The sequence below is a fragment of the Ixodes scapularis genome, unplaced genomic scaffold (genome assembly GCF_016920785.2).
Source record: "Ixodes scapularis isolate PalLabHiFi unplaced genomic scaffold, ASM1692078v2 PGA_scaffold1__304_contigs__length_218370807, whole genome shotgun sequence".
Taxonomy (NCBI): Eukaryota; Metazoa; Arthropoda; class Arachnida; order Ixodida; family Ixodidae; genus Ixodes; species Ixodes scapularis.
The window spans coordinates 173,281,548-173,309,420 of NW_024609846.1; the positions used below are offsets into that span (position 1 = coordinate 173,281,548).

At 46.1% G+C, this 27,873-nt stretch overlaps 2 protein-coding genes across 2 annotated transcripts in view; both read left to right on the plus strand.

Moving 5' to 3' along the window:
* Nucleotides 1–27,873, plus strand: part of LOC115325393 — a 60,236-nt gene that overhangs the window by 22,667 nt on the left and 9,696 nt on the right. The window contains exons 2-7 of the mRNA XM_029986107.3: nt 837–996; nt 14,009–14,160; nt 17,572–17,760; nt 19,914–20,030; nt 22,887–22,973; nt 24,338–24,485. Coding sequence (XP_029841967.2) covers nt 837–996; nt 14,009–14,160; nt 17,572–17,760; nt 19,914–20,030; nt 22,887–22,973; nt 24,338–24,485 — 853 coding nt within the window. The remainder of the gene's footprint in view (nt 1–836; nt 997–14,008; nt 14,161–17,571; nt 17,761–19,913; nt 20,031–22,886; nt 22,974–24,337; nt 24,486–27,873) is intronic.
* LOC121836180 (branchpoint-bridging protein-like) lies at nt 5,984–9,160 on the plus strand. Its single transcript, XM_042291003.1, has 2 exons — nt 5,984–6,779; nt 8,363–9,160. The coding sequence occupies exons 1-2, from the start codon at nt 6,158–6,160 to the stop codon at nt 8,995–8,997; spliced, it is 1,257 nt and encodes a 418-aa protein (XP_042146937.1). The 5' UTR covers nt 5,984–6,157; the 3' UTR covers nt 8,998–9,160.

Genomic DNA, 27,873 nt, shown 5'->3' on the forward strand with positions numbered 1-27,873 from the left:
TCAGTTCGACCTATAGCGCACCAGGGTCGAATAGACGACCTCATATTTTACAAGGGGCTTAATAACGGTGCGATATAACTTATTAGGGAGCTATAGTACGTACCAAAGACCACAGAAAGAAAACACTAAGGTTTTGCAGTAGGGCCAAGAGCACCCCGATTCTTTTTTTTTTTTTCTTTTTTTATTCAGAAACACGTACATTAGATATTTTAATAAGTTGTCCCTCATGGCTATCAAGCCTCTCGTGAAAGTTAGTACCGTCAGATCGGCGTGAGTGCACTGCACGTCGAGCTGAAGGTTTGGGGTGTCTTAGATGGGACAAAGGGTGTATGAATACACCCTTTCTTTCTCAGGGCGCTCTTTCTAAAGGGAAAATGACGCTCACGTTTGGGTAGGAAGGGGGTACCTTGGACTGTGAGTTTATAAATATTAGAGCATTGAAACAGAATACAGTACGCAAGAAAAGTAAACTATGGTTAAGGAGCACACTGAAAACATACATCGTTCTGCATTGACGTGAAGGTATAATAGGGTTGCGCTAGGTGACAAAGCATGAAATATTCAACATACCGGTACATGCGTTTTAAAATGACCCTTTAATGATCATACTCTTAAAAAAAAACAAAAAAACTGACGCCGTAAATGTAGGTCGTTGGAGCATTACTGGAGCTGCCAATTGAGGCGATATGTTTAGGTCTTTTTTCGCTATGACGGTTAGCAATATTCCGAGAAGGGTCTTATTTCTTGTGTAAAAATTTTTTTTTTCTCCGAAGTGTCTGCTTTACTGTTTCGCCTCCTCCCGTAAAGGTTTTTTTTGTATTTTTGTCCATCCGCAGATCAGAAACCCCACAGATGTATCGCGTACGGAGTGGTCCTTCGTGGCGTTTTCATTACTCGGCCTGGCGATATCCATCGGCATCACCAGCGAACGCCTGGCAACGCTTCCGAAGGGGACGGACGACCTTACTTTCGCCATTATGCTGTTCTGGTCCAATCGTAAGTTCTGTCATGCAACTGGCGCTTAAGTGCAATAGGCAGAGCCTCGATACTTTCATCTGTGTTAGTTCGAACGTGTCTGTTCTAATACGTGGCTTGCACTAACATTGTATGGGCGGCCATTGTGGTAGATTTGCTGCTAGGGCGTCTTTTCTGCTGCGTACGTTTTGCATGATCGAGTTTTCTTTTCCCGGCAAGAACAGAAAGGAGGGGCCACCAGCATGATTCCATGACGTCACATGCAAGCCATGTATGTTAAGATAATGTTTTGCATTATCGGGCTCCAAGTCCGCATCGAATGAAGTGTACTTATTCAACAGTTACCCTAGTCATGATGGGTAAGTGAAAATAGTTCTATTGTACTTTTACCTACTTGATGAATCATCCTATTTTGCTGTATTTACAAACGAAAATAGACATCTTTAATTAAGATATTAAAAAAGATCACAATAATGCATGTGTTTGTCTGCTCTTTCTGTTTGCACCCTTAGCGCATGCTACACTCAAATGTATTTCTGAGGTGAATTGACTCAAAGTGTGCTCTTTTGTAAATATTATTTAGTTATGATGCTTATTCATTCTTAAATTAGTACCGTGATTGTTCCCTGCATAAGCTTGTAGCTTAGAATGGTTATTCCTTTTGGTTTTTCAAAGCCTCTCACACCTAATGGTCGTGATCTTTTCAGAGACTACCAGCGTAGAAAAAAAACGCGCGTACAGGAACGGCGCCGAGAAGCGCACCAAAAGCGCGAACGAAGATATCAGAATACAAAAACGAGAAATTGTTGCATCGAAGCACGGGTTCTCTCGCCATACTATTCAGTGTACATTGTCATCACCAGCATCACTTCCTTCTTTATATCTTGTTGAACTTCCTTTCCATACTCTTGTTGATCGTGCTTAACGTCCTGTGACATAAGTAATGCATTTTATCGTCATTAAATCTACCATTCTCATAAGCATTCTACTTTTCATGAATATACGAAAGATTCTATGCACTTGGATTAATTTTTATTGGTAACATTTATTTTGCAATGTCATATTTTAGCAACATATCGAATTAAAAACAACTAAGGTACATGTATTGATCCACTTTCCAGTTTATACGGCGGAGCTGTTAAGGTCTAGTTTCCCCAGGATCGTGTCCCCCGCAAAGAAATGTCGACACGAAACTCTGGACAGCTACCGCTATCTATGAGCGACGGCGGCAATCAGAAAACTGGTATACCGGCCTCGCTCATAGATGGCGGCAACCTTTCTAGCCTTTCCACTCTGGTTTTCACCAGAGCAGAAAAGCTGAATTTCTCTAGGCGTCGTCCTAGATGTCGTCCTCGAGGTCGTCCTTGAGGTGGTCATTGAGGTAATCCTTGATAATGTCCGTGAGGTTGTCCTCGAGGTCGTCCTAAAAGTCATCCTTGAGGTCGTCCTAGAGTTCGTGCTAAAAGTTGTCCTCGAGGTCGTCCAAGAAGTCACCCTTGAGGTCGTCCTAAACGTCGTCCTTGAGGTCGTTCTAAACGTCGTCCCTGAGGTCGTCGTAGAAGTCACCCTTGAGGTCGTCCTAAACGTCGTCCTTGAGGTCGTAAAAGAAGTCGTCCTTGAGGTCGTCCTAGATGTCGTCTTTGAGGTCGTTCACCCATAGTACAGCTTCGCTGGTCTTCCTACAAGTGGAAAGGCTGAAAGTTTTTTTTATTTTTTTATTTTTTATAGTGGAAATCTTTGTATATTCCTATAAGATTCTTATAAGACTTATTCTTATCTTAAGATTTTTTTTTGCATTTTCTTATTTATATACACTTGTTTATCTACTGGCCCTCGACACCGAGACATATTGCCGCCCGCAGGACCGAGAAAGCAACGTTCGGTCACGGACTTCTAGATGATTCGCGTTTGTTCTGGTTCCGTTTGTAACTTTCGTCTTGCTTTCTTGTTCTCGAAACTGCCAGTTCATCCTCACCCCGAGCCCGCGACGCTCGAACCTTCTTTGCCGAACTTTCGAGATAGTGACACACTGTAAATAAGCAGCTGCCCGCGACCTTGTCGAGTCAGTCTCGCTCTCGCTCCCTGTTACGCCGCTGAATCGCCTCCCGCTTTTCTGCTGCCTCGACGCTCGTTCCTTATTATTTTCTTTGGCACAAGTTCGACGATTAAACCTTTTATTTTCAGTTCATTGTTCCTCCTCGTCACTTTCATTCGTGACAATATCCTCAATCCGGCCCCTTAGCCGAAGCGTTTGGAGCCCCTGTTTTAGATTAAAGCACTTGGGTTTCAATTCCTTTGCGACACGTTGTTTCTTTATGCTGTAGTGCGAACTCCAGTTCATACTTTCCGATGCTTCCGCCCACATCATTTCGGTCGCCGCCATCCGTCCAACTTGCCGAACCCTTTTTGGATGAGGCCTGGTGCAAGCTCGGGCCTGAGAATATATTAAAGTTTCTCTAGGGAAGGGAAGGGTCTTCGCGCGTAGTGCAGAATATTTGGAAACCTTAAATTAGGACATGCCAAATCGTTTTTGCCTTCTACGAGCCGCCTAAGGCCGTGTTCCCTAATTCATTCGATCTTACTTGAGGGTAAAGGTTTTGTACCTCTGCGTTAAAAAAACCTACCGGCGTCCAGCGTTTTTAGTTTGTGTTGTCACGTGACACGACCCGCTTTAGGAATTCGGATCCATTTCGGTAAGACTTCGAACACAGCCTAAGTGAGTCCGCTTTAATTTTGGCATGAGACTAAATGAAATATATGATTAAATTTCCTTATTATATAAAAAAAAGGTTGTCAGGGAGACGTTTTAGGGGCATGTGTCCACGACTTTCGCTGAAAAATCGTAGTGTAAACGAAATGTGTGTCCACGAAAAGTTGGTCACCAAGTGTGTTTTCATGATAAGTGTTTCGACGAAACGATACGGACTCCGCGTGGGGGTTGCTTTCTCTGCTCGGGAAAGCTTTCATATAATCTCAGGCTTGCCAAGCTTGCCACCAGTCCTCGTCGGAACCGCCATGGGCTCGGCAAGCTAGGCTACTTTCCAAACGCCTGGGACCGAGGCGATTTTCGAGGAAAGGCGCTTTCGACGAAGCGTCGCTAAATGTGTCGCTGAAACGAACGCAGGAATCTTTTGGCGTTACAACTCGTCGATGAAACGTCACAGTATCGACGAAACAATTTGTCGATGAAACTTCGTTCGAAAACCTGATTGCCACCGCATTGGCTGCGGTGCGAAAATCGGGTACTCGTCCCGCTCTGCCTTTCTTGAGCTGTCAAAATTTTCACTTGGTTTCACTTTAAATGGAACATGGGCGTCGATTTCCTTCGGCTTTAATTTGATCGTTTTGAGCTATACATGTTTTCTGAAAGAGTACAGGAAACTGAGCCTAAGGATAGAGTAAATATTCGCCAAAACTTTAAAGTAATTTTTAACAGTAGAAATACGACATTACCCAAACCGAAGCTAACTTGCAACTTTACTTGACCGCCCTCTTGTGCTCAGGTCAAACCTATGAACATCAGCACTTGGGCAGCTTGAACCTGTTTCGTCCAGCGTCAGAAGCAGTCAGAAGGACGTCGCGATTGAGCGTAGAATGTAATGGGCTACGATTCATTAAGTTGTCTTAGTGAAACAATGAAAAGCAGAGGATTAATTATATTCAGCACGAGGTATAAGAGGATTCGCCGTTCGCATTTGATCCCCCGGATCGCTTCTGAGGGATCTTCACGTAGGGACTGCATTCGCGATCCGCCGACACGCTTACCCAGATACCGCTTCAAAGCAGAATGGCCTGGAATGTTTTATTTGCTAGCAAGGTGTGAACTGTTGTATAACACACCGCGAAGGCTAGGAGCCAGTTTTCGCGTCGGACTGCTAGGAGCCACTTCCGTCGCGGAGACTTCTCGGTCAGAAACCAATAAGATACGACTCTGCTGCATTTCTTCGTGGTGTCACCTCACAGCCAATCACCAATTGCCCCCCTCCACTGCATGCTGCAGGCAGTCTAAACCAGTAGCAATTCGCGAAATCACAGACGCTCACTATCACTACAACGCACAACGCCCTGTAGTATAGGGAGCGTCGTCTGCTCTGGGATACAACATTTGACGTAACGAGTGCCCCTGCTCGTTGTTGCTAGTCGAGCGGCTGCAAGTAATTCGAAGGTGCGCGCACAAATTTTAAAATCTATATTCTCAAAATAAGATTAATATTTAAAAAAAAAATGGTGAGCCTTTTTACTCTGTGAAGGTGGCTGGCCAGCAAAGCTGTAGAGCACCACACAACATGATTCACCAAGAGACGCACAAAAGCACTTCACCAAATGTTTACTTACAGTATATATACATAATTTCGATACGGTAGTGATGATTGCTTTGGGATCACTATGATATACACCAATGGCCTTCATTAAAATTTTGGTGAGACTTGTTGCTAAAGTTAATAGACCATTTGCTATATCCGCCAAGTGCTCCGGCCCGCGCTAAAAGAATCATGGGAACGGTGTTCCGTCAGCCCCTTAGTGATCGGTAATTTCAACCCTATTCTTGGTTGCACAGGTTTTGAGCGTAATTCGGAGTCACCCTGAACAAGCGCCTGATATACCCTAATGACCTGTCATATCGCTTTTTAAACTTTTTCTTCTATGTTAGCGTTTTTGATACTGTGCATGCTGTCCACCCTTCAACCTGGATGGGCTGCAGAAATCTCTTACATTATTATCATGCTGATATTAAGTTAGAAACGCAAAAAATGCTATAAACAGCCCCGCGGACTCCGAGCTAAATCCTGGTTTTTGTTGTTGTGAATTCTTGGCTTTTTAAGCAATTCCTGCTCAAACAACAATCACGAGAATGATAATATTATAAGAGGTTTCTGCAGCTCAGCCAGGTTGAAAGGTGGACCGCAGGTGCAGTATCAAAAATGCTGACGCTGACGAGCAATTTTAAAAGTGATATGACAGGTCCTTGGCGTATATCCGGTGCTTGTTCAGTGTGACCTCGAATTGCGCTCTAAAACTGTGTAACCATGAAGTTGGTCAAAAATTAGCGATCACGAGGGAGCTGAAACACCTCGTCGCTGTTCCTGAGTTCCTGGCTTCCTGGCTGCATCTCGTCCGGGGCCTGCGTTCTGCGGTCCCTGGCTACGTGTCGTCGAGCGCCCCGGCGAGGGTGCGAACCGCCATGACGGCCGCGTCGACGGAATCTTCTCCCCCGCCGAAAGCGCGCGCTTTCGACGTTGTCGTGCCAGTAGGCACATTGGCGGACGATCTGATTGATGGGATATCCGCCATTGTGGGGCTGCCCGAAATTTACTCGGCGCAGCACCTAGGAGGTACAAACTTCCAAGTCGTCGTCAACACCCGTGCAGCCGCCCTCAAGCTTCGTGAGGCCGGCAGCGTCTCCATCGCCAACCAGTCAGTCCCCATCGTGCCGACGGGTCCGCTGGTGACGAATGTGACTTGCCTCTTCCGGCCGACGTTTGTGCGCAACGACCAGCTCGTCCAAGCCCTGGCCCCGTACGGCAAAGTCATCGACGTCTCCTACGCAACCTACCACCGAACGGAGACTGTGAAAACAGGAAGCCGCTTCATCCGCATGGAGATGAAGGAGGCTAACCCCCTGCCCAACTTTCTGCACGTCGCCGGACATCGTGCTACTTTTGACTACCGCGGCCTGAAGCGCGTATGCCGACGCTGCAGGCAGGAGGGCCACGTCCGGGCACAGTGTACGACGGGCTACTGCGACCGCTGCGGTGTCTTCGGGCACCCAACTGAGGGCTGCACTGCCAACTGTGGACGCTGCGGTGGAACCAGACTTGGACGTAGTTCAACTACTCTACTCAAACTACTGTAGTTTAACTACTTTTTTGAGTAACTTGGTAACTTTCAATTACAATTGGATTTGGGTAATTAGTAGTTTAATTTAACTACTTTTTTCAGGTAACTTCTACTCAAATTACTAACTACTTTCGAAATTATATAGTGCTAATTTTGCCCATCACGAAAGTTTGACCGCAGATATGAATAAGACGCCGGCAGATGAGAGGCATTCCCTAACAAGGGGCCCCCTTGTTCGGGAAGGCGTCCTTGGGTCAAGGTGGCGACGAGCAGCCAAAACATAACACCGGCACGCACGAATGCAGGAAGAGATGCTTAACAAGCCTTGGTCGGGTATTGACCTAATCCGGTAATGCACGCAGGCGCCGCGTTTCCAGCTGCAACCGTGAAAGACGGGGACACTCCGAGAGTTGTTGTCTGTCTTTAGAGAGTTCTGACTCAAGCGGTAGGTTCCACGGGAGGCGCCACTGGAATGACCTCGCAGCTGGGCGCCTGTTCCCATGGTCGCCTTGTCGTCAGCGCATACGCCTTTGCAAAGCCGGACTCCCCCGCGCACAAACCCTGGCACGGATGATCCGTTCATTGAAGCACGTTCCCGCTTCCAGCTGCAACTGTATACGAGCGACGATGCTTGTTCACGTAATCCTTCGTGTCAATTGACGCCAAGGAGACCAACTCTTTGTTAAAACGATTTACTTGTCAGGCGTGTCAGGCGCGTCAGAATATTGTAGTCGCCGGCGAGGATTGCGAGTTACCCTTGGGAGATCCTTTTGTTGGACCCGGCGTCAGCGGCGAAGTATACTTCGGTTCATCTTCTGTTAGACCAAAACATTTCTTTTTTCAGTAGCGTAGCACTAGCACTACAACGGGACGCGCAGTCGTCCGGATGATCTCATCGTCCTGGCGCGAGACTTGAACCCTTGACGGTCTGGTGCATTCGCTCAGCGTACTCTCAGAACGACGTCGGAATAAAGAGGGGCCAGTCATAACAATCTCAACTTGACGAAGAAAAAAGAAAAAAAAGGAGGAAAGTTTGTTATAAAAGACCCTCTTCCCGAGGCAAACCTCACATGTTTCGTCATGGACACTTAAGATGCCGACACTCCCTTAGTCGACCCTCCACAGCCTGTTTCTCAAATTCAACGCTGACGTACCCTTCAGTGCCACGGTGGAAAGTCTGTTGAGCTTGGCTGGGGACGTCCTTAAAAGGAAAAGGGGAAAACTCTCCTATTAAGAACTTTGAAAGTCAATTGCTTCTGCGAGAGAATAAACTATTTTGGCGAAAACGCAAGCTATAACTAGACTGCATTTATTTTAGGCTCGCAGGGTTTTTCATTGATCAAAACTGCTGTTCATTTTGCTACCACAAAAATATAAAAAAGTAACTTCGAAAGTAACTTGAAAGTAACTCGCTACTTTTTAGAGTAGTTAGTAGTTTACTCAATTACTATTACTAATGCGTAATTTCTACTCTACTCCAATTACTTTTGGCGTCGATACTCAGTAACTTAACTTAACTACCTTTTTTGAGTAATTTGTACATATCTGGGTGGAACCCACGCGACTGTGGACTGCACGGCCAAGAGAAGCTACTCCTCCATGGTCACCGGAAACTACGCCACCGATTTCCCGGCCCTGGACCCAGGAAACGTGACCTGTCCCATCGCCCCCGAAGCTCCGGCCGTACCAACCGTCTCCACCGTCGCACCTCCGTCACCACCTGACGCCGCAGCCGCGGCCGCACCACCGCCTCTTCCGTCGCCACCCCCACCCGCCCCACCCGAGCCAAGCCCGACCGGCTCGGGGATGACTTCAGCCGAAGCGACGGACTCTGCCCGAACCGCCGCGGTTGCTGTCGGCGACACCGCCTATGCAGCGTGGAGCCAAGCGTCGGGTGATGGCGAGGTGCCCAGCGACAGCGACCACCTCGTCATCGACGAGAACCCCGCTCCAGGTGGCCCTGCAGAGGCACCGACCGACAGTATGGATACGACCACAACTGACACACCGGAGTCCGACTCGAGCCGACTACCGCACGAGGACTCCAAGCGTCCCCTCAGGAGCAGCGGTTCCCGCTCAACTGACAGTGGGGGCCCACGAGCCACGGGCCCCAAGAAACCGCGAAAGTCCTCCCCCTCGCGTCGGGACCCCTCTCCAGCATCGTCCGACAGCTCCACGTTTTAAGCAACACGCCGGCGTCCCTATCCCCCTTTTTTACTTTATACTGGCCACCCTTCGCATATTATCCCTGAATGTGCGGGGCTTTCGAAACCCAGCGAAGCAAACTGAAGTGATGCACTTCGCGAGGATTCAGAACTGCGATCTTCTGTGCTTGCAAGACACCAACTTTGCCCGCTTCCGTGACGTTGCGGATTTCGAAGCCCGGTTTTCTGTGACTGCTTTTTTTTCTTACGCGCCGCGCCGCGCGACGGGCGTGGGCGTGGTTGTCTGCAATCGCAGTCTGCTCCGCAATGCCACTTATCTTTTTGATACGGAGGGAAGGACTCTTCGTTTGGACTTTTTCTTCGGTGAAGGAAAATTTCGCCTCGTCACTGCCTACGCGCCAACTGTATCGACCTTCCAGCAGGACTACTTCCGCAGCCTAGACGTGCATCTACTCGACGCGGGCCCGTGCTTTTTGGTCGGCGACTTCAATTGCGTTCTGGACTCTAACGCCGACGTTCGGGGTCCTGGTCAGGGTCGCTCAACCTGGTCCGCCCGTGAACTTCGGCGGCTTGTGAGGCCCTTCGACCTCGTAGACGGATGGTCCTTACTGCATGGATCCACCGCCAGTCGACGTGGAACAGAGCGGCTTCGGGAAGTCGCATAGACCGGCTGTACTTGCCTCGCACGCTATCTGCCGCGCTACAGACCTGTACTGCGGTGGACTTCCCGTCGTGCCCAGAAGAGATTTCCGATCACCGTCCGCTACTTATCAAGTTCTGCTTCGACTCTGCCGTCGCAGGCTCCTCACGTCCGTGGCGTCTGGATTCCAGGATACTCCACGAGGAGACCACGCGCCGCACGCTAGGCAACCTGGTCAAGGAGTCGCTAGTGGGCGTGCGCCCAGAGCCGGCGTCTTGGGACCGCCTAAAAGGTCAATGGCAAAGCTTCAGCACTCTGATGGGACGGCACCTCCGCGAACGGCATTGAGGGCTTCTGCAAGACACTATCCTCCGAATCTGTATCGTCCGCCGAGGGGGCGCCTTGACCCCCTTCATGAGGGCGTACCTCGACCAGCTGCAGAGACGCTACGAACGATACCTTCGGTGGGACTCCACTGCGGGTACTGTCTTGCAGGCTCAGGGGAGCCCGTCGGTCCACCCGGAGGTACTGCGCTACACCCATCGCACAAGCCTACAAGTCTTTGAAAGACAGCAGACGCCCTCCGCGTCGGGGTCGCCCGGCCACCTTGACAATGGTCGCTTCGCAGCCCACTTCCGATCGCTGGCCTAGTCGGACGCGCCGGTAGATCGCTATTCGGTGTCCTCGCACACTCTCCTCAGCGGCCTCCCCAAGATCTCCGCCGAGGATGACTCGGGCCTGCGGCGGCCCCCATCCGCGACCGAGCTGTGGAACATTTTGAAGTGGATGAAGAACGGCTCCGCACCAGGGCCGGACGGTCTCCCAGCGGAGTTCTACCGCACGTTCTGGCACATTCTCGGGAACTTCTTTACCGCTGTCGTGCGGGTCTACTTTGAAGACCTCCTCCTACCGCCATCCTTTCGGCTGGGACGGATCGTACTCATCCCCGAGGAGGGTGGTGACCATGCCGACCCCGGGGCATGGCGCCCGATAACGTTGTTAAACAGTGACTACAAGCTCCTCGCGGCGACCCTAGCCTCGCGTCTGCAAACTTTCCTACCGGAGCTGGTGAACCCCCCACAGACGTGCTCGGTGTCGGGCCGCAGCATACATACTTTGACGACTCTCACACGCGACATCCTGGAGTTCACATGCTCCCGACGGGCGAACGGGTTTCTCGTGTCGTTGGACCAAGCCAAGGCGCTCGACCGCGTCGAGCTCCAATACCTGCTCGGTGTTCTCGACGGGTTTGGCTTCTCTTCCGAGAGTGCTCAGCTGTTCGCAGCCTTGTACAGTGACTTGCGGAGTGACTTGTTCCTGAATGGCTCCTTAGTGGCACGCTTTCCGGTAACGCGAGGAGTTCGGCAGGGGTGCCCGCTGTCCCCGGTACTTTTCGTCCTCAGCTTAGAGCCCTTCCTGGTTGGAGTCGACAGGCACCCCAGCATAAGCGGACTTGCTCTACCTGGGTCCGGTGAGCTTCGCGTCTCGGCGTATGCGGACGACGTGACACTCTACCTGCGCGACGAAGACAGCCTGGTGAAGGCCCTCCGACTCTTCGACGAGTACGCGTGCCTCTCCGGCGCACGGTTGAATTCTGAAAAAAGCAAATCTCTCTGTATCGGGGCTCCCCCCACGTGCCCGCCATTTCTGCCGCGAGCCCAGTCCGTTACCATCCTTGGAATCTCGTACGACGCCTCCGGCGTGGCTCCGGAGACCTGGGCCAACCTGCGTCAAGAGATCATAGAGAAGGCCGCTGAGGCTGACCATTACGACTTCCCCATGGCTGTGCGGCGGTACCTTGTTCAGACGGTTTTCTGCGGAAGGTTGTGGCATGTGGCCCGCGTAGCCCTCCCGCCGCGCCCCTTCATCCTCCAAGTGCGCTCGGCGTTGTTTACCTTCTTCTGGAACAACCCCACTGAACTCGTGAGGCGCTCCCGCTTATGCCTCCCCCGCTGTGAAGGAGGGTGGAGCTTTCCGTGCATCGAGCTGGCAGCGCCCATACTGGCCCTGAAGACAACCCTGGCAGTCCTTGACGACCACGACAACCCAGCACGGCCGCTCACGCTCTACTTCCTCGGCGCCAATAACCGTCTTTTGGGAGACTCTCTTCCGAGCCCTCTTCGGCCCCGCGCGGAGACGACCCCTGCATTTTACAGGTCTACCGCGGATCTCTTCGACAAGCTCAGCGTCCACGTGTCACGAGAGGAGATACTCGAGGCCCCGGCGTCTAGGCTTGGTAAACGGTGGTGGCAGACCAACCCCCGCCGCCGCCGGGCGCGGTGCAGCCGTACCCGTGGCTGGCACTGACGTCGTCCACGCTACCGGACCGCGTGCGCGACTTTGAATGGTTAAAGGGTTGGGGTGTCCTCCCAAAAAAAGACAGGTTTTTCCGCTGGGTAGTGGTACGGGACGCACAGTGCGTCAATTGTGGTGCAATAGAAACAAACGCGCACGTCGTGAGAGAGTGTGTACCGGCGAGGGACCTATGGCGCATAATACAGCGCTTGTTTCGAGGTCTCGGAATGGACGTATACGTCACACAAGGCCGTTGCCCGCGGGGCGCCTTTGCGCTGCTACTAGTGGCAATATGTGAGTGGGTGCTGTGGCGAAACCGTTGTGTCGCGACGGCCCAGCGACAACGACGCCGCGCGTTGTGGCCGCTGTTGTGGGACATCCGAAAAGAACTCACCGCCTACCTGGACGACCAGGCGACCCTTGGCGAACAAGAGTTCCTCCGCCGGTGGTCGTGCCGCTACCTTTGTGTGGTGAGGGGTCGCGTCATGATCAACTTTTTACTGTTTAATGGGCCTTAAACTCTAGTTGATACTACAGATCAGTCCCCCGCGAGACCCTTGAATATGTTTGTTGCGTGCAGCGAGCGTGCATTTTTGTGGAATAAAATGTTCTGAACAGCTGAAGGAACACCGTTCTTACGATTCCTTGAGTGCGGGCCGGGGAGTTTGGGAACACTGCAAATGGTCTATTCTTTACGTAGAACGCTTTACATATATAAAACCTGCCGCTTATATATATATATATATATATATATCTATATATCTATATATCTATATATATATATATATATATATATATATATATATATATATATATATATATGTAAAGCAGTGACGTCACCCGACTCGAGCGGGAGAAGAGCAATTGTTTTAGGATCTTTCGACGTCTTTCCTTATCAAAATGCATATGGAGGTAACGGGGCGTATATGAATTTCCAGATAATGGAGAGAGCGGTTACATGCAATTTATTTTCTACACACGGACACCAAAAATACATGGAACTCTAGCCATGTAGAGCTTTGCTGTCATATTAGGCAGACATACTCACGGGTGGATGTTTAATATATGCTGAAAATTTTCTGAAAATCGATGATCATCAATATTTCGCCGGAGTTCTCCCCTTTGAGTCCAGCCACAGCCAGTGCTATACTTCGTTTCAGCTTCGTTCCGAGCGCGGCCTATGTTATGAGCCGAAGGGCCAATCAAACAGCGAAAGAGGCACAACGTCCATGGCGTGCTCTCTGCAGTTGATAGGACCAGCCGGTATTCGCCGTCCCTCTGTGCGCGTTCCTCTGCCGGCTAGTCCTATCCAGCGCAGAGAGCACGCCATGACGCTGCGCTTTTTGCGCTCTTTGAATGGCCCTTCGGCTCATAACATCGGCCGCGCTCGGACCGAAGCTGAAACGAAGTATAGGATTCTATGGCGTCAATCAAACAAAGCCATGAGTCCATCAACACGACGCTCGTTGTCGTTGGAGGGTTGCTCTTACAGTGTAAACCTATGACGCACAAAAAGAAAACAAAACAGAAAAGACCGGGATGACGGCGCGTTTATTGCGCGTAATTGGTCGTGCAGTGATAGGAGACACCCAAAGAGGGTGAGCGCCGTTACAGTGCACTTTTCTTGCTGCATGATTGGCTCCGTAGGATCGGAACATCGGCTACGGTCGCACTTCGATTGAGATTGATGGTGTACAAGTATAGCGCATCCCGGGGGAAAAGAATACCGCAATTCTTTCAGTCTGTGAGCGAAATTTTAGGATGAGTAAAATGACGACAAAACGAAGCCACCCAAGTATCAAGTTATTTTAGTAGTAATAATAATAATAATAATAATAATAATATTATTATTAACAACACAAAAATGCCGTGGGAAGGTATTTTGTCCTACCTTCATGTTTGTTTTTATTTTTGCGCTGCATTTTGTTTATTTTTGTCACATGACCCGTTTACTCCAATTTTTTGAGAATCAAACTGACTACAGTACAATAGGATGCTGTGTTACAGTGTTTACTGGAAACAATAGTAAGAGAATAAAAGTCAGAATTATTTTCGATACAACTTCTTTCTCCGTATGTGGTTTTCGTGCTCGCAGTTGCTTGCATTTGGCATCTGTGCATTGGCGTGGCGCAGCAGCTGGCCTTCGACATCATCGTCTTCATTGTGAGCGCCGTGGTCCTGGAGATCTACCTCATCGTCAACCTAACGTCAACCCACGAGGCGAACTTAAACCTGTCCCTGACATATGTGAGACTTCATTGGATGTTCAAAGGTTCGGTCTTCTACCGTAAAGGTGCTCTGAAGAGGTTCTTGAGATCGCCTAAATCTGGCGATAACTCACTCTGCGGGCTCTAAGCGTCCTAGAAATTCATAAAGAATAACGATGTGCAACCAATTTACATATGAAAAAAAGCAATCGAAACCCGAGGTCATCTCCAAAGATGGGAGGAGCATAGATCCGGCTGCCGGGACGACATATGTGTAATGAAAACGCGACATTTCGCTAAGATTGCAAACACTGTTATTTCAAAGTATGTAGGGTTTCGTAGATGATAAAATCAAATAAGAGTAGTTAAAAAGTGCTAATTTTTCGCAGAGAGGCAACATAATTAATACTCCAATAATTGTCCTATAAACAGCGCAATACGTTTTCATTTTCTTTCTTCCGCGGGAGTGCTGTGTCGTCAGCTCTCACACGCGAGCTCGCTGGGCTGAATCGTAGTCGGGGCTGTATGGGCAATGATCGAGCCGCGTGTATTCCAGATATCACTCCGCGGTTCAACCTGTCGGAGGCGCGAGGGTCCTTCACTCTCTATTGATTGGCAATGGTCCTGCTTTTGGAACATGCTCCTCCCATCGCCGTACATGACCTTGGTGTGTTGCGATCTTTGGTTGCTTTTTAATAGGGAAATTGGCCGCGTATCGTTATGACTTATGGATTTCTAGGATGCTGAAAGCCCACAGAGTGAGTCGTCGCCAGGTTGATGTTATTTATTTTGACTATTCTAAGGTGTTTTATGTAAAAGATCACAATCTATTGTCGAAGAAGCTTTTCAATATGGGTCATTCTTCGGGTATTTGCCACTAGTTTGACAGCTCCCTAATAATTGCTAAAATATGGTTTCTTATTTAAGATGCAAATCACATTATTATGTGATAAATTCCGGAGTGCCACAGGGTCGAACCCTGCACCTGCGCTTTTTTTTATATAAATAACCTTGCAACTTGTGGCAGTAACTCTGGGATGTTACACTTCGCTGACGACGTTAAACTTTATTGTGGTATCCGCACGCCTGTTGACTCTGAACTGTTATAAAATGATGTTGATGCGATTCACCTGTAGTTTTGCACAATCTCGCTGCTTTTAAACACCACCAAGCCTGAGATTCTTTCTTCCGCCCGTAAAAAAAAAAAATGTTAGTGTTCATGACTTAAAATTTCATGACTCAGATATTTCAAGATCTTCAGTTGTAGGTGGCCTTGATGTTTTGAGTGACTGACAACTCAATTTTAATATCATGTTTCAAATATTATCAATGATTCTTTACTCATCTAAGGCGCAATTGCAAGCATTACTCGTAAGTTCCGCAATTACACCTGCTGTAGTGGACCGTGTTCACGCTTGCGTGGGTGTGTGACGCGAAGAGTATGGAGAAAGAGACGACATTTTTTGGCCAGTACGGAAATATATTAAAGCGTTAAACAACTCGAGAATGGGCAAATCCAAACATTAATTATCGCAAAATCTAACACTTAAAGGGTAATTAAAAGTAGTCCATCACAGTGTCTGTGAAGCGGGTCTGGGTTCTGGTCATGGTTGACACTCCGAAGTCTCGATGCCAGGTAGAATGGCGCGTTGGGGCCGGGTAGTGGACGACAGGATGGCTTGAAGGGTGTGGCTCCAAGTAGTGTCCGGGCAGCCTCGGAGGCCCGCTGACCAGGCCTGTATTGGTGGACGACGAACTGAAGCCGTGTCGACCACGCCCATCGTTGCGGGTCGGTTTTTTCGTCCACCGGGTCCTGATCGCTCGTCCTGTTCTGTCGCCTCCTGGCTTCCTTCTACTTCTTTTTCCACCACCGGCCAGTCGCGCCGAATTTTCTCCGTGCTCACAAACACACAGTCTACCAGCTACATCAGCATTCCTCCTCGTCGTCATCCTCTCTTTTCTCCATTGAAATCCGAAATCAACACACCTGCATACCACACCTACTTCGGTCATTAATTTCACCAAGGTTGAACTCTACTGTGCGAAATTCCCTGGGCGTCAGTCAAATGCTAAGGTTGGAGTGTGTACAGCCGACGATTTTTAACAATTATCTATGATCCCCACGTTGGACGGAGGTATTTTTATTATTACGTGCGTCTCTTGAATACACTTCGTCTTTCGCTTCTTTCTAATAGACGACTAGTTAGTGACATCTTTTTTTTTATATATGAGCTGCTGAACGCTGTTGTTGATTCTTCCCTGTTATCGAAAAGAATCTCACTTCATGTTCCCAGAGCGACAAAACCGGTCTACCGTTTCTTTTAGCCTTCTAACTCTATGACAATTGTTTTAGGCCTGACGCGAACCTTTTCACTACCTTCAAACGTGAAAACAGCGTAAACATTTGGCGAAGGAGGAGTGAAAGAAGTGCACGGTCGCGTCCACTTCTTTCACTCGTCCTTTATCAAATTTTAGTGCTATTTTCACGTTTGAAGATGTTCAACCAACTCGCCCAACTTACCGGTTTTTCACTACCCTTGCATGTTTTTAAAAAAAGTCTATTACTGAGCCTCATCTTAAGTGTGAAAATATTTTTGGTAAGACTGTTTTTCACTTTGTGGAAGTGTAACCCTCCTATGGCCTTACCAGCTGTTTGGGGCACAATAAAACACTGACTGATTGATCGATTGATTAATTGATTGATGGATCGCCATATTTAGGCGATCTTAGAAACCTCTTCTGAGCAGATATAAAGGGGCGGTGCAATAATTTTTGTACTTTGTCTAAATACCACAGAGAATAAATCTGTGACACTTATAACATATAAAACACTCACTTTTTTCTCCTTGTGCAAGGGTATTGGGCCCCTTAATTAGTACCCCACAGGCACTTAAACAGTAGACATCATTTAAAATCAATTTCCATGGTATCAAGTTCATGAAGGAATTTATTTCTGTATCTTTCTCAATGTTATTTGTAGTGTTATACTTATTTCTTTTTAGTACATGAAAAAACAGTGCAATGTTTACTACTGTATTCAGGTAAACATCACAATTGTTTTGGTTCGTAATGTGCAATAAACTAACGCGAGAGGTAAAAAAAAAACATAACAAATGTTTACATGGAAAAGGGGTTCCGCACAGCTGAGCCGAATACTTATGTCTATTTTTTATTCGCATATGCTCAGTACTTGTTATTAAAACAAAAAAAAAAAACCAAAAAAAAAACCCACTAGGATATCAAAAAAGTAGTAGATAAAAAAGTGACAATATTCAATTTTTGCTTTCCTCGGTACTAAAAAGAAAGAAGCATCTCTCCTGAAAGCAAGTAAACACGTACTGGGCTCGAAGCGAGTGTTTTTAAGTTAACGTTAGACTATTCTGAGTTTTTTAAACGTCCTCTAATCTTTCAGCAGATGGATTAAACAAAAACAATTTCCTTTAAAAACCAGGTGCGGTTCGGCTTGGCCACGTTCTTTTTCCTTGGAATCCTCGCCTTTTCGGGACTTCACATTTTGCCCAGTTACTGCAAGCAAACCACGTGGCTGGTCTACCGCGTCAGCGGCAAAAACGAAACCCAACAGAGGATCCACATCTTCTGCTCCTCTTTGACTCTCATAATGTTAGACGTACAACTCCAGGTGGGCGTTTGAACCTACTCCAACTCTTTTAGATTGTTCTTTGACCGCGTTCTCCATACTAGAGCTTCTAAATGGGCTAGGCTTTAAAGTAACGATACTTCGGCCATCTCGGTGCTTTACAGCTCTGATGCCAACCTTGGTAAAAAGCAATACACTAAAGATGTACGTCGCATACTAGACGCACACTTTTTAAGGGCAGCCTGCTGACAGTATACTTGAAGTGCACTTTGATTTTTTTTTGTATTTACAGGTATACTTGCAAATAAAAAATGAGTAAATGTACTTGGTTTGTATCAAGCTGTATTGTGTCTACTACCAGTGTACTAAAGATTAACTATTGAAGTATAATTATATTATTATTTCCTAAGTATATTACGAAGGAACTTCACGGGTACTATACTTTCTCTTGATGTTCATTGAAAATTTACGGAATAGATACTAATAAACTCCAGTATGTTGCTTTACCATTATTGGCAATTGCTGCGTCGATAAACTGTGAATCCTGTGTATGTACTTTGTTTTGTTGTTAAGCGGGAAAAAGAGATAGCCGGGAGAGCTGTGGAGCTCCACTAAGCAAGTAGAATGCAGATAATTACTTAAGTGATTTTAACGCTTCTATAAAATTACTGCAGGTCGCCTTAAAACGTCACTCATTTACCATACACCATTGATTTCACATCTAACATTAACAAAACAAGTGTAATGTTTGTTGAGTGTGTCTCTTAACAGTGATGGAGTACTTGCACTAACATATCGAAAGGCCGACTTAAATAAAAACTATTATTTTAATGGCTTCCGCATAGGGCAGGTCTTCGAAGACCAACTAATCAAAGAAGTTTAAATCGACCGCAAAATTCGGTTTCTTAGCCTATCGGGCTACGACTTTGTGCAGCGTTGCCCACAGATGGTGCAATTTTTTTTTTTTTTTTTAAATTTGCAAAGAGCGAAATTATCTGAGGAAAAAGTAAAGGAAGAAAAAGGCTTAGCTCCTATGGACACGCAGCGACGCCACCAGTTTTTAAACAACACGGCACCGTTTCGCATGGCGCAAGCGGTCGCGACGCCAACTGCCGCCAACGAACGAGCGTACGACGCCGAGAGCCGGCGTATTTAGCAGACAAGGAACTGCAGTTCGTTGTTGTTACCGAGCCTGTTTTTGTGTCTGCGACTACAATGCTGCGACTGTCGCCGCCTGCGGAACGCGCGCCGCTTTTGAGTCGAAAAGATTGTCTGCTAAAGACGCTGGCTCTCGGCGCCGTATGCTCGTTCGTTGGCGGCGTTCATTGCGCCATCTCTTGTCTCCCGTGCGAAACGGCGCCGTGTTGTTTGAAGACCGGTGGTGTCGCTGCGTTTCCATTGGAGCTAAGCCTTTTTGTTTTTTTTTACTTTTTCCTCAGGTAAGTTTGCTCTTTGCCAATTTTACAAAAAAAAAAAAAAAATGCCCCATCTGTGGGCAACGCTGCACAAAATCGTAGCGCGATAGGTTAAGAAACCGAATTTCGCGGTCGATTTAAAGAGCCTGGCGTCTCCTTGAATCACCCTGTCGATATCTTCAGCACACATTCCGCGTGGAGTCCGTGGTTAGATAGGTGTTGTAGGGCGCTCCGTTCGTGTGAAAACACGCACCACTTCTTTCTTCTTCACGAGCACACACCGCGTCATTCATTTCTTCCCGACAGTTTCACCACACTCACGATTTTTGTCAAAACGTAGGCAGACATTGGCGTGGTGAAGCAAAACGGCGACGCTTGATATGTTCATTCAACGTGTTCGCACATCTCATCGCTCATCTGAAGTCTCTTCAGGCGCTGCTTGCGTAATCGCAGTCGATGTGTCGTCTTGGCCCGTAACCTGTCGGCTTTTGCAGTTCACGCAGGGTTACCGAATTACAAGACGCGGATGTGCCGAGATTGTCGTGCAGCCAAAAGAAGTCACAAACTTGTCAGGTTGCGATCTGGGTTTATTACACTGTAAAGCAAAGGATCTAGAAGCAACAGAGATACGAAGACAGCGTCCCAATGGGGAGATGGCGCCATCCGTGGGCAGTTCGTTACACTATCACTTTAATGGTCTGAATATTTTTTTTGAAACGTGGAAACTATCTATTATATATTCACTAATACGTGGTACGATTGCCTTCGATTTTTGCCCAGGCTAGCATGATCATCCTGGTGATGGACACAGGTGTATATCTCAGCACGTTTGACATCTGCGTCATCGTAGTTGGTTCATTCATCCTTTTAGGTTGGGCCTGCGCTGGCGTTATGGCGGTGAGTATGATAAAATTATTCATAAATTTGTTATGCAAATGATATCAAGAACAGGATGCAGTTTTCGTCACGTTTCACGAGATCATCTGACTAATAGCTGGATTAATTTTTGGGAGACAGGTTTAGGCTGGTTCAAAAACGTGCGGTTGAATATGACCGGCTGTGCCACAACCGGGTTTTAAGCCTCTTGCGACTTCTTACGACCAGCTGCACAGCAGAACAGGTGGTCGTAGGCAGTCAGAAGTGGCTTAAATCCGAGTCTTAAGCTTTTCCGATCGCGTGCAGTCGCAAGTATGTGAACCAGCTTTAAGACCAAGCTATGAAACCCGATATTTCCATATTTGTTCTTTGCTCAGCTCACTAATCACAAAAGTTTAAGATCTAGCGTTTTCATTTGCAAAGCGATTGTTTGGAAGAGCTAGAAGTGCAATAGAATGTGTCAGCTCTCTAGGCGCAGACATGGAGTGAGCCTGCCAGGTTGTGCACTCCTTCGACTCCCGGTCTTCTCACGTGACGTGACCAATCGAGTGGTCTGCCGTAGCCATTAAACATAAATTCCGTCTATACTGAAAGTAGCGCCATTGACTGACCTTCCTACACACTCCCACCCTCTAGGAAAACCCTCCTCCTCCTCTTCTAGCTTCCCCTTCCTACTACATCTGACTGGCCGAGCGTCCGTCCGGTTTCGGTTAGCCACTTCCGTCCACAATTTGTGCACGCGGTCTCGCATTCTCCGGCGGCGTAAACGCGGAGCTCGGCGGAAGGGCACTCTAGGAGGCGCTAGCGTATAAATGAATAAGGGAGAACCCGGGGAGAGGGGAAAGGAGATAGAGACTTTCCAGGAAAGAGGGCGAGGCTGTACTTATAGTATAGATCGGCTTTAATTGCCCCGTCCTCCTGCGCGTTGTTATGAATGCCTACAGGGCTCTGGAACGCTTCCTGAGCATGCGCAGTCGTTCTCTCCTCCGCGCTATCAGTCGCCGCGCATGCTTCTACAGCCCAGTGGCTCGATACGTTTTGCCATGGTGATGAGCACTGGAAAGTGCGCACCAAACCAGTGCAAAACATACGCAAAGAGAAGTCGACCCTTGGCGCATCGATCATCCTTGACAGCACACGACGATGATTTTTTTTTGTTACTACCGTGTTTACTCGAGTAATAAACGCAGTGTTTTTACCATCAAAACTTACGGGTCTACTCTCTCACGGAGCACACATATTTCGAATCATCATAATCGATAGAAAAATGGCAGTGATTTACGGGGCAAAAATTACGCCCTCGCAAGGAAGTGATTTTTTTTTTTGTGTGTAGAGCGCATTGTTATGCACATTCGTGTTCTCGACTTTGTTTTTTGCTAAATGTTCTTATTCAGGACGCGAGAATTAGCTGCACCTTTGCTCTGCCTGAAAGTAGACGCAAGGGCCATGCCCATAAGTGTTGCGTCTCTTAGTCGAGTAAATACGGTAATCGGCAGCGTCTATTTGACCGAGTAGCGTTGTGTCGTCTAATATTGCTAGTACAACACGAGTAATTAAAGTATGCTCACGTCGTTAGATGTGTTTGTGACGGAATGTCTGTTCATTGTGCGATTTCAATATTTGCATTCCAATAATTGCCCCTCCTGCGAGTTTTCAATCTTGTACACTCGGCCATGGGATATGTTTTGTGCACGCGCGGTTGCCCACTTCTGCGAAGCATCTCACGCTGCATATCCGTCCGCCACCTAGTGACTTGGCAGTTTTGGCCTGTGTGATAAGCTCTCGATTTGTATATGAGGTGCGCGACCGAAAATAAAATATAAGGAGAAAACAAAGAAATAGTAACACCCGATGGGTAGCAAAAACCAGCCGAATTGCGGAAGACCACACGGTAAATTAAAACGGTGACTCACTGCCCTCCTCGGTTGTCTGCGTCAGAGATAGGTCCGAAAATGTTTTAACACGTCCTCATTTTTCTCATAAGTGAAACTACACTTCTGAATTTCGCGATGCGCATGATGATGAAAATTTGAGATCGGTACATAGAGCTCGAAAAATCTTTCGGACCTTTTTACTTTCAACGTTGGTATCAATGTCACCTTATATATCCCATTTCGTATTGCATTCACCATTTATTGTGGTGGCTTAAGAATAAGAACTATTATGCACCGACTATTTTAAGCTCGATCTCGAAGTGAACGAGGAATGTGCTACTTGAGTGCTCAATATTATTGATAGCATGTATATTATTATCTAATTGAGGCCTTTGTTTTTGATTCATTATATTTTAGGCAACGAAAGCCCTAAATATTCCCTAGCACATCACACACAAATACGGAGCAGTTTGGCGCCCACAAAGAAAGAAACGAGTCTATTAAAATGTGACTTATGCAACGCAGAACACATTCGCTGGAAACCAAAACCTATAACAACTTTCCGAGTGGTAGGAACCACTCAGAAAATATTTCGGATGATGCGCCTGAACTTTGTTTCATTCGTGGTTGCGACGCATACGGTGAGAAAGGGTAGGAAGCTGCATCCTGAAACGAACTCTGGAAAGTGCTATATATGTTCCTTATTTATGACAAATGAATATAATCTGTTTACCAATACTGTTCAAAATGTTGTCCAACATGACGTTCGGCTCTCTTTTTCGTTTTGTTACCACTCTCCGAGTTTTATATATGGGGGTAACTAAACCCGATGGTTTTTGAATTCAAAGCATGTTGGCAACCTGAGTGAAGGAACATTTGTTTTCTTTGATTATTTTTGCTTGTCAACCGTAGCGCATATTAAACGTTCATAAGCCGTTATACTTCTGAAAGCGAGTTGCTTTTGGGCGCAGTTGAGAATGTCATCTACACTCTTCCTCACTAGCGCAACAAGGAAAGCAAACGCTGGCTGGTCGTTTTTGGGATTCTCTTGCTTCCAAACCTGGTTTACGTCATCTTCAGAATGCAGGAGGTAAGGCATGAATGGTCGTTACAGAGGTAAAAGTTTTGGAGGAATACATCTTCGTATCCTTTCTGAACTCTACGGAAGCAGTATTAAATTTTGTTAATAGTTCTATAATTATGTGCTTAACATTTCTTCATAAGCTTTTAGACTAACTCACATTGCGGGGAGGAGGGGGGGGGGGGTAGCTGCACTTAAAACTGTGCGCAGGGTTAAAAAATACTTGTGTTTGCAAAAGTCAAATAAATCAGGTTTATTTGATCCAAATAACTGTAGCTGGATAATCGTCATTCGTAATTACTAGATGTATTTTTAAGCACGGCAGATTGATTGACCAGTACGTCGGATCACTGAAAACAATGCGGAGAAAGTACTGTAAGATTAAGGTACATAGTATTTAGCAACTTTTCACGTCGTAAATCCCGCCATAGTAGAGAAATATTTTTTTTTTTTAGTTTGTGACTGAGCTTTATTTGCTTGTTTTTGCACGTTCTTATTTTCTTCAGGTAGGGAATTACTTTTCTAGTTTTTGTTCCTTAATTTCGCAGTCCTATTTATTGGCAGAGGGACGTTAAGTAACTTATGAAAGAAGTCGAAGGTAGAAAGCAAGTTTAGAGTTTCTCAGAATATCCCTGCTTTGTTCTATAGTGCTCAGCGTGATGTAAGTCTTTCTTGTTTAATAATTCTTTGATTAAGTTAGAAAACAAATGCCCATAGAAAGCATCAAATGGCAGGAAAAGTGTAAATCAAGAACATTTCTGGGATTCTTGTTGCGGCAAGTATTTGTTTAAATAATTATAGTACCGGTTTGATTTCAATCACACTTTTGTGATTTACACCACGATTTAAACCATCCTGATGTCTATTTTCCACCCTTCTATGGTATGAGCGTCACCCGATAAATTTCGTGAAAACTCAAAATGCTCAAGAGTCATACGCGAACCCTACCATTGTTTTTAACATTGTAGTTTTAATGAAATCAAAAATGAAAACGTGAATTTCGTATGCACGTTATTTTCATGACTTATAAACGTAAACAAGACTTGAATCGTTAAAAGACCGGTTATGCTGTATATCTCAACGTTCAGTACTTCTGACAGTAATTTCACCAACTCTGGGGCTGTGGTGTCATAAAAGGAAGGAGGGGGGGTTCGTCCAAGGCCCATTTTGATCACCCCAACTTTATTACTATCATCTTCCCTAATTGATACATGAACACAACAAGCCGGGCACGAAGTTTGCGTGGAGCAAATTTTCTGAATCCATGAAGAGTGCACCAGTACCGGTTTTCCCCAGGTGTTTCCAAAGTACTAAACCTGAGGAGGGTCATCTTCTGAAGTCTTCAGCAACAACAAATCTGTTTAAAATTGCAGATTGCCCGGGAGACAGCACGGGAATCTTGGAGCATCCTTCGTCACGCCATCTTCGTCTGCGGTTCCCTCGCCCTTGTGACTCGACTAGCAGCTGCCTTCTGCATGATACTGGTGGTGCGAAATTTTGGGAAGAACATTAACCAAATGAGTGAGTTTTTGCTGTATCGTTCGTAGGATATTTATCACTACGAAGATATTAAATACCGAGTTGCCATTCTTTCAGAATAACGAGTGGGTTGAGCCATTACAAAGGATGTTATTTTATTATCAGCTCATTAAATAGACCAATTGAATGCTCACAATATTAAACAGGATAGATGCTCTGTTTCTGATATACGTTTTAAAAGCATTCCGGGTTCGTTATCTGTTTAATTATTCGTGTACTGGTATTCCCGCGCTAGCATGAAAAGGAAGCCATGATGGGGCTACTAAGAAAGTATATTTTTTTTTTTGTGAAAATGCATAATGAGAAGGTTAAGAACTTTTGAGGTTCTTAAGCTTCTTTGTATCAATAATATGTGTGTGTTGGAAGAACCTATCTTGCCAAAAAGTAATTTTAAAAATAATCAAACTCCGTACAGACGGAGGCCAGACATTCTTTCTTTCAACCAAGACACAAGTACATTCTTTCACCCCAGACACAAATATAGAAATTAAAACTAGCATCTTCATCTTGAAGGTTTATTTAGCCTCTTGACCTATTGAGCTACACTGCCATGATTTTCTATCTAGCTGAGATGGGTAGGCACCTTCACGTCAATGATGCAGGGCTGCCAGGGATGGGCAAAATACATGCAAATAGGTATCGAAATACAAATACAAAATACTTCGTCAAAAATGTATTTAATTACAAATCTAATTACATTTCCGAAAAAGCATTTAAATACAAGATACAAATACAACCAAATGTATTTGGTTTCCTCCAAATACTTTTCCAAATACATTCCTCAAAATTTGCGTCAGCGACAACGGGTTTCTGGGTATCTCATTTTAATTTTGCATCGCACACTCGGAAGTTAGTGTGTGAGGCTCTAGTAACGTAATAAAAATATAATCACACAAAAAAAAAAGAAATGTAATCAGCTTAGACGTAATAGGTGAAAAAAGTACAGAGCTTCAAGCAGCTTTTTTTGTCTATACATTTTGGTATAAACCAACAAAGAACCGAGACGACCAAAACGCACAGCACTAGCTAGAAATTTTTTTATTGTTGCAACTTGCGCCAGTTACAAAAATCTGGACAACCCGCGCATTTAACAAGTTCCAGGCAAAAATATCGATGGAAATCAGGCTGAAAAGCATCACAAGTTGTCACAGGCACTTATTTAGCCAGTCTGCCCGTGAACGTCGATTTCGTCACTATTCTTGCCCCGGATTAATCACAAAGTCACTAACCGCTTGTGCTTGATTTAGAGACACTGCATTTGGAGCAGAACGTAGTTTTCTTCCTGCTCTGGACAGTGACAATAAGTTTGACGGATGTATTTTTGCCCACAAAATTGTATTTAATTACAATAATTACAATACCCACGTTTTAGTATTTAAATACACACGTCAAATACATTACCCAATTTGTAATTAAATACAAATGCAAAATACACAAAGTATTTGAAATACATATTTTAAATACTTGTATTTGAAATACCGCCCATCCCTGAGGGCTGCAATGCCGATATGACAAATGACATGAGCAGATGATCTATCATTTAAATGATGGGAAATACGGCGAAGCAACGAGGAAAGAGAAGAAGGGCACAGAGGACATGGCATAACTTGTTACTGAATTTTAAAGGGATACTGACACCCCCCGAACATTTATATTTATGTTTTGCCAGCCGATTCATTATGATGAGAAACAGGCACGTAGCTAGGGGGGGGGGGGGGGGGGGGCATGGGGCCCGCCCCCCCCCCCCCCCTCAAAATCATCTATTTTGCTGGGGCCTCCTCTCCCCCTCCCCCACGTACAGCATTTTGTCACGGCCGGCCGGCCTCCCCCCTTCCCCCGAAACAAAACCCTGGCTACGTGCCTGATGTGAGAACTCTGCCCAGTCAATATTTTCCTAAAGCGTCACGTATATTTTTAAGGAAGTAAGAAATCCCAACTTCTCGAAACCCAAACCAAAACTAAGAAGAAATATAAAGGAGGGGAAAGTTACCGTAAGTCATCTGGCTGTGAAACGTTTTTTTTTTTTTTTCAATCAACGAATTAGCAGCTTTTTAGAAGCCACAAAAAATGGGTAAAGTGTTCTTGGTCTAGTTTTAGTATTGGGTGTCTGCCTTCAATGACTCACGACTTCGATTATCTTTGGGAGTTGTGTCTAAACTACAGAAAACGGCACGTGACCATGGGGAAGGGATCTGAGCGCGACTCAAACCGTCTAGTTCTCGATTCGCGGTTCTTGGGCGGAAAGAAAACGAATTTCGAGCCGCAAATTGTGTTCTCGGTAGTTGGGCTCTCATACTTCATGTATAAGTAAAAACCTTGGCGAGCCTAAATACCCTGTCAATGTCCCTTTAATAAAACCCAAACTCAAAAATGTTAAAACCGCACATGCGCAAAAATTACATGATCAGATTTAAAAAAAAAAATAAATAAGCCGGTCGTTACTTGTGAGTCTCCGAAGCTTTACTAATAAAGGCCTGCTCTTTATCAGAAACGGCCATGTGTGCACAAGTTTTCCCATAATCTGAAAAAGATGACGTACAGGTTTCGCACTCCGGTGTTTTTTTTTTCGCGCCAAAGTTTTTAGACTTTGTAAAAGAATAAATAATAAAGGGAGAGTCAGGGGTGACGGAAGGAGTGTGCATCAAACGCCGCCCCACTACGTTTCACCTATGAAATTCCCCTGTCATGCCGTAGGGTATACGGGGGCAAGACGGGTAGGTGCATCAATGATGGAATTAGAGTACACCAGGCGATCCCCGTCTAATCATTTGGCTGTGCACTGTGATAGATGTGAATGCCAATCGGAGTTCCATAGAACTAAGTTTCCGCAAAGATTCAGAACGCAACTGGGCGTGAAATACATGAGGCTTTCATGATAAGTGCCCATGGTTCGAATGTTTGTATCAGCGCTTCCTCTATTGCCCTCTCTGATAAGCAGCAGGCGTTGATTAGTCACGTCCGAATTGTATCCTCTGTGCGCATGTGCGGTTTTAATATTTCTATGTGCGCGTTCTATTAAAATCCAGCTGCAAGTTACGTCCTGTCCTGCGTCTCTCCCTCCTCTGCTGTTGTTTTGTTTTTGGCTTATTTCCCATCATGGTATCAGAACCAACTAGCCCAAGCCGCAGTCTTAATATCACTTATAGCGTCGAATAGTTTCGGCGTTGGTTGTGGTGTGCTTTCGATGTACGGTAGAGAAACAGGTTTGCGCACACCAATCAGCATAATTTTATTAATAGCGGCTCCATATTGGAAATCTATCTTTAAAAAAAATAGACCCTTGGAATCTGGAGTAGACCTTGAGGGCTTTTTTGTATGTTTTGGGTGCAAATCTTCACTGTATATTTTGCTAACGCAAGGCAGAAGCAAA